General features: G+C 52.1%; 1 protein-coding gene and 1 pseudogene across 2 annotated transcripts in view; both read right to left on the reverse strand.

Moving 5' to 3' along the window:
• Window positions 1-4466: 4466 nt before the first annotated feature.
• LOC105886432 lies at window positions 4467-5223 on the reverse strand (annotated as a pseudogene).
• Window positions 5224-6000: 777 nt separating this feature from the next.
• Window positions 6001-7128, reverse strand: part of SLC6A17 (solute carrier family 6 member 17) — a 31599-nt gene continuing 30471 nt past the window's right edge. For both annotated transcript variants that reach the window (XM_003784049.1, XM_012801669.1), the window contains exon 11: window positions 6001-6755. In XM_003784049.1, the coding sequence (XP_003784097.1) occupies window positions 6387-6755 (369 nt within the window). In that variant the 3' untranslated portion in view covers window positions 6001-6386. The remainder of the gene's footprint in view (window positions 6756-7128) is intronic.

A 7128-nucleotide genomic window follows, 5' to 3' on the forward strand; every position in this document is an offset into this window, starting at 1 on the left:
TTTCTCTTTCCTTCCTTCCTTCCTTTTCTTCATTTCTTAAAAAAACCCAACAACTTACCATGTTCCTGTAGTCTATGGAATCCTTCAGCCTGGGCCCAAGTCTCTATGGCTGGAGCTGGATGAGGCTGTTTTTGATGGTGTCTACTGGGGGGAACAGGATAATATATAGGATCCCTGAAACCCCCAAACTCTGAGAGCCCCCTTTCCTGGAAAGGGTGCCTTCTTTCTCCTCCTTCCTTGGCCTCCTTGGATTTTACAAAAAGTTCTTTGTGAATAGCTCTAGGAGATGGCTCATTGAGTGGGTGGTGAGGCCCCCAGAATGAAGCCCAGTGGACTTGCCCAGGGTCACAAGAAGAAAGCAGGTAATATTTAAAGAGCACCTGTCATAGTCACATGTGGAAAGAATTTTAAACTGTATTTCAGTAGCTGTTATGGGTAGAGTTCACTTTTTTCTCATAACATCTCTCAGGGAAGAAGTTTCATTGTCCTTTTTTTACAGATTAGAAAATGAAGGTTTCTAGGGGTAAATGGCTTGCCCAAGGTCATCTGATTGGTGGCAGACCCAGGATTCAATTTACTTCGTGTCACCTGCCAACAGGGCAAATATGAGACGGATGAAGGTGGCTCCTCTCTTCTTCCTCTCCTGCACCCTCTGCCTAGCATCCAAACATAGCCACTCACCTCCCCATCAGAATGTACCTGTTGTGTGTCCCAGTTCTGTGTCTCTAAGGCAGTGGTTCTCAACCTTCCTAATGCCACGACCCTTTAATACAGTTCCTATGGGTCGCAACCGCTGCTCTAAGGTGATATCCCCTCAGGAGGAAGCTTCCATACAGGTGCCAAGTAACTGATGGCCAAAATCCCTAACACTCTACAATAGGCTTATTGTATGGGTAGATACAAATTCTTTGACCCCCCACCCTCCAGCAACAAGTGGGATCTGTGTACCTTTCCCTTTATTCTGGACCGATGCTGTGACCCACAGAATCTGAGTGATGCTGTGTTATTTCCCAGGTCCAGACCTTAAGAAATTGGCAACTTCTACCTCTTATCTCTTGAAATGGTCTCTCTGGGTTCCCTGACCATCAGGTAAGAAGTCTGTCCACCAGAGAGGAGAAATGCTGGGGAGCTCGGTAGCAGATACTCGCTGTGGCCAACAGGTCCTGCTGAACCCATCTTCTAGCCATTCTCACCGCGATGCCAGACATTTGAATGAATGTGAGTGGCTGCCTTGGACCCTCCAGACTAGTCCATCTGCTAGTTGAATATCATGGGGTGACCTTAGTGGCCATCCTGTCCATCCAGCCCAAGCCTCATTCTCAGAAGGGTTGCTTGGGCAAGTCCTGTCTGATTTTCTCACCCACACAGCTGTGAAATATAATAGATGGCTGTTTTAAGCCGCTAAGATTTGAGGTAACTTGGAACATAGCAGTAGATACTGGGTCAGCATGCCAACAGGCATTATCTCATTCAGTCTATTATCTCTGTTTTACAGGCTAGGAAATTTAAGCTCAGAAGGATTGAGTAACTTGCCCAAGGCCTCCCAGAAAGCAGGAGGCTGCACTGGCATTTGAACCTGAATGTAGGAAGTCTGACTCCAGAGCTTCTGTACACCAAACCATATTATACTGCTTCTTGATCAGCCTGTTTGTCCCTCCTGGCAGGAGTGTTGGCATTTGAGCCAAAAACATTACCTTCAACCAACGGACTGAATGACTTCTAGCACCGAGACATTGTACTGTTTGAGAGATATTTAGATAGCAGGGGATGATTTTATTATGTATTTATAGCTAGCATGGAAGTCCACAGTGGGTGCTTAAGAAATGTTTGTTAAACAAATAAACTAACCCATAAAGGAATAAGTGATGGAGAGGCATGGGGAAGTGGGCTAAGAGAAAGGTTTTCCTGCCATCTGGTGGCTACTTCTGGAATAACACTTTTCTCTCTATGGTAAGAGGAAAATGGATGAGTCCTTTTGGGGACCCTGGCAGTGTCTGAGATCAAGCTGCATCATTCCAGCCAGGAGTAGGGCAGGATAGGGGTGAGGTGTCCCCTAGGAGCCAGATTTATTTCCTATTCCAGTATCTGTGATCCTTGACAGTGAGACAGGAAGAAGAGCTTCCCTGCCACTAGCTCATTCCATTCTTTATGGTGCTGAGCATTCAATGGGTACTTAATAAATATATACTTGGGACTGAAATTTGAGAAAAGAGGTGATGTCAGATCCCATAATTCATCTTTACCTTCTACTGGATTTGCAAGAGATATCTACCTTGAAGGGAGGGGCAGTTCTCTCAGAACTCAGAACATGCTTATTCTGGTGGAACCCATCTTCCTGGCACCCTCAAATCCCTGATTCTTCCTCCTCATTCTCAGACCTCTGGACACTGATGTCTTTCCAGGCCTCTACACCTCCTTGAGGCCTCATACACCTCACCCTTACTTACCAAGCTGACAGGCATAGCTTTTCCCTGTCAGGCCTGGTAAGAGGACACCAAACACCATCATCACACCAGATGTCCTCACCTGGACTAATCAGACGATAAAGGACCTCCCTCAGAAACTTGTTGCCAAGATGATAGATTAGATGTATAGACTGGCTGGATCCCTACAAGTGTGTGCATTAATACCTAGAAGAATTCCTGGGAAAATGCATGTATGTCCCTCCCTACCCTCCCCAGCCAGCTAGCCATGACCCCACAGCTATCCTGTCCACTCAGCCCAGCCCAAGCTTTCCTCCCAAAGCTTCCCTCAGTTTCCCTGGCTTCCCTCATCCCTCTCTCTGATCCGAAAAGCAGGTAAGAAAGGCAAGAAGGTTTGGTAAGAACAGACACTTTATTGTACACTATGGTGGGAGAGAGAGGAAGGAGGGGCTCTGGGGTGACAGTGCCTCATCCTCTCTCCTGGGCTGAGTGGGCCTGACCCAGGGCTCTGATGAGCCATGGGACACATGGACTTGAATGTTTCTGAACTTAAGCCAGGACCCAGTAACAGCCTGGTATGTGATCTGTGTGGAGCACAGCTTTCAATGAAAAGGGGTCCTGGGCCCTCCTGCTCCAGCCTTAGCTATTGGGTCTCAGTGAGGGGGCCAGAGCCTCCAATGTTTCAGGGCCTGGTGATACTCAGGGAGTCAGGTGCTTCTAACCCGTTCAGTCTGTGTCTCTTTTCACAGTGGAGAGTACTGGGGGAGGGGTGGCTGTGAGGAAGGGCAGAAGAACAGCCCCCTGCCTGTTAATACTGCAGTCCTGAGCAGGGGCTGGGACCATGGCTTCCAGTCCCCAACCTCAGGGCCTATGCAGGCTGACTGGGGAGGGCTTCTCCTGGCACTAGGAAAGCAGCAGCCCCTGCACATTTATTGCTGGAGGGCAGAAGCCAACCTCACTCACATTAACTTGTGTGCCCTACCCATCCATCGCTCATCTGGGCCTCAGGCTTCGTGTTGCCTCAGTGGAGAGGGGGGAAGGCTCCCTGAGCAAGAAGCTGGTGATTGGGGCTGGGCAGTAGGCAGGGGTAGGGGCCTAGGGCACTCTTTCAGAAGTGCCCTTTCCCTGTCCCCAACTCAGTGACTCACAGCCCTGGTGTCCCTTCTGCCTTCTGGTAGGCACTGCATGGACAGCACCAAAGCCAGTGGGGGTGGGGATCGTGTGCAGGGATGTGGGGCTCTGCTCCTCCAGGCTTCTGGGCTGGATCTTCTATTATCAGGTGATCCCACCTGCCCATGACTCCCCTGAGGAGTGAGCAGAGGTGTCAGAAGCACAGGGGAGGGCAGGCATTCCTTTCTGGATATCATCAGGACTGTTTCAAGGGCAAGTACAGAACAGAGGAGCTGTGAGATACCCTCTAGGGGTCTCACCATTTTAAGAAATCCAGTACATTTCCTCTGGAAGAGCTTTGTGACTTGAAAATAAATTTGGGGACTTCCCCCTCCCCAACACCCTCCTTTCCTATGTCTGGCAAACCCAGTGGTATGAAGGCAATGAGTCACCAGCAACAAATGCATTCCTTTCCCCTACAGCAGGGGGCTTCCTGAGGGACCCTGCCCTGAGACCTGGCCCAACAGAGCTGACAGGAGGAGGAAGAGGCAGAGGGAGGGCAGCGTGTCTTCAGGAAGGTGGTGACCACTGGGAGTCACAAGCCAGCACCCTATACACACCCACACCCACATGTGTGCACACACCACACACACACACACACACAAACACCCCAAGCTCCAGGCCCTAGGTGTAACACACAGCAGAGGCAGCTGGGACAGGGCCTGGTCTATAGCAAAAAGCTACGAGGACACTACTGAGCCCACACTCAGCCAGCAAACAGCCCAGCTCAGCCCCTTCCGTAGGCTCACGGGCCGGGGCCTGGCCCAGCCACACGCTACAAAATTAAAAATATATCAAATATACAATGAAAATAGATCTGTACAGCACTGAGGATGAAAATAGTCCACCAGCCACAGTATAATATTGGGTTTGTCATTTAACAGCATTTACACCCACATGTACAGATTGAATATACAATAGAAATAGAATATATAGGAGAGTATATATAGTAGACTGTCTCTCCTGGGGCCTTGCTTTTCCTGTTGCTAATTCTGCTTGGGATCAGGCATGGGGCCAGGTAGGAGGTGTTGTTAGGTGAGGGGGCCTACGGCAGGATGTTGTGCCCCAAAAGCTCATCTGCATGGGGAGATGTGGGTCTCTTATCCTCCCCCTAAACTTTCAGGAAATGACTTGTGGGAAAAATGGGAGGTATGGGGGAGGATGAGTAAGGGAGTTGGCCTGGTGGGGTTGGGCCTCCCCAGCTGGCAGGGTGGGTGGAGACAAAGGGACTCAGGGGTAAAGGAGGGCATAGTCTGTTTCTTCTGTTTTTTTGGGACCCTTTGTGAATGTGTCCAGGTCTAGCACTGTTGCAGCTCCTGCCCTGCCCCAAGAGCTCTCCAAGATGCAGCCAGTCTGCCTGCCTGCCTTCCTTTTCTCCATCCATCCATCCATCCACCCATCCATCCATCCATTTTTCACAGTCATTTATCCTCAGGTCGGTTTCTGAATATCCCCAGGCTGTGCTCTGAGGACAGCTGCTCCTCCAGGGTCTCCCCTGGAAGTAACAGTGGTTGGGGATGCAGCCATCAGTTGTAGCCTCCCCCAGGGCCCAGGCCTCAGGAGATAGGCTCATCCCTTGACCTTGGCAGCCTTCAACGTCCACAGCACTGCCTCTGGTGCTGCCTGCCATAGGCCCAGGAGGCTTAGGAAAGGCTTCTAAGGGGTTTGCACACGACATGCACACTGGGAGGGGAGGGGGGAAGCTGTGCTTGTGCAACAAGGAGTGAGTGGTGGCCCAAAGGGGCAGTGAAATTATCTGTCTTTCCCCCAGAGTGAGGCTTCTTGGGGATGAGCTCCTGAGCCCCAGGGCCCCTGTTCCAGGGGAAAAGCTGCCACTAGAGAGAAAATTGGGCCGCAGGTGAGAAGAGGGGGTGTGTGCTTCACAATTATGCTCCGAACCATCTAAATTATTCTGGGAATCATCAATTTGTGCTCTGGAAACCTCTCTTTGCACTGTCCCATTCTCTCTCCAGAAGAGAGGTAGAGGCCACCACTCTAGGATCTGGTGGGGGTTGGGGTGAGGCAAGGAGATAACTAAGCCCTAATCAAGATGGGGAAGCATTCTGGGTCCAGTCACTGCCTTCCCAGGCAAAATGCAAGAGCACAGCCCATCCACCCCAGGCAGAGGCAAGTCCTGGGGGAAGATGCCACCGGACTTTGATGCCTTTGAAGATGCCTTTGAAGATGCCACCAGGAGCCCAGGGCAGAACAGCTCCCTTAAATTGAGGCCCACCTCAGGAAACAAAACTTGGGGACTCTCGCATGTCTCTCCCCCAAGTCTAAGCCCCAAACCCTGGCACACCTGTCCCTAGCCACAGCTTTCACTTGGGGAGTTGACTGAGCTAAAGTTCACACCTCATTCCTGGCCTCAATACCTCTCCCCACCACCACAGGGCAGGACAGGGGAACCCCTGAGCCCTAAGAACTGCAGGTGGCAAGTCATAGGGAGAGAGGGAGGGCTGAGTGACTCCTACAGTGGCCACTTGGAGTCTCCCTGCCCTGGGAATCAGGACTTCTGTGGTGTTCCGATTACGCAGCTGTAGTCTGGTGAGAGGCTCTCAGAGGGATAGTTGGGTTGGGGGCCTGACTGGGGGACAGAGCTGCTACTGCCCCTGTTCAAGCTGAGGGAACAAGGTCTGCTGGAACTTAAGTGGAGAATGAGGCAAGGCAGACCCTTTCTCCTTGGGCAAAGGGCCTGGCCTGGGCTCAGGGGCCACTGTGGAGGAAGAGGCCAGGCCTGGACAAGTGGGCAGGTTGGGTATGGGGGAGAGGCATGTGGGGTCAGGGCAGTGGTCACAGCTCCGACTCAGGGGTGCTGGCCAGGAGATAGCCACTCCCATAGCGTCCGTTGGGGTTGCCGCTGGTTTCCAGGGGTGACGTGCTGCCGGGTCCCAGGTAGGAGCGGTGAGTGGGCATGGGGGAGGGCGCCTCGCTGGGCACTTTGCTGAGGATGAAGCGAGTCTCGTCGTTCTCCTCCAGGTTAGAGATGTCCTTCATCATGCGGCCCTTCTTGTAGGACACCGAGAGAGTGTTGGAGCCGTCGGAGAGCAGGTGGAAGTGCCGCAGGATGAACACCACAGGAATGGGCAGGGTTGCCACAGCGATGAGGGTGATCAGGATGGCCATGGCCCAGTTGGGGAAATACAGGTAGCGCTCGGCAGCCTGGGGATGGGCAGCGGTGAGGGCTGCAGCCATGCTACAACAGGCCTTCCCCTCCCAGCCCTCCAGGTCCGCCTCCTGTCCTCACCCACATCTATGTCTCTCCCCTCCTACCATCCTGGCTGGGTACCAGCAGAGATAGTGGTCATCAGGCATTGCCACTTGAGTTTAACTGGTCACCTTGGTTAAGGGGTCTCACTTTCTACACCTGTAAAATGGGCAGGTAATTCCACTCCACAGGTATGAGAGAACATAAGTTAGAAAAAGTGGCGGCTCGGGGCCTGTGGCTCAAGTGGCTAAGGCGCCAGCCACATACACCTAAGGTGGTGGGTTCGAATCCAGCCCAGACCCGCCAAACAACAATGACGGCTACAAC

The sequence above is a fragment of the Otolemur garnettii genome, unplaced genomic scaffold, assembly GCF_000181295.1.
Source record: "Otolemur garnettii isolate 467f Iridium unplaced genomic scaffold, OtoGar3 scaffold00010, whole genome shotgun sequence".
Classification (NCBI taxonomy): Eukaryota; Metazoa; Chordata; class Mammalia; order Primates; family Galagidae; genus Otolemur; species Otolemur garnettii.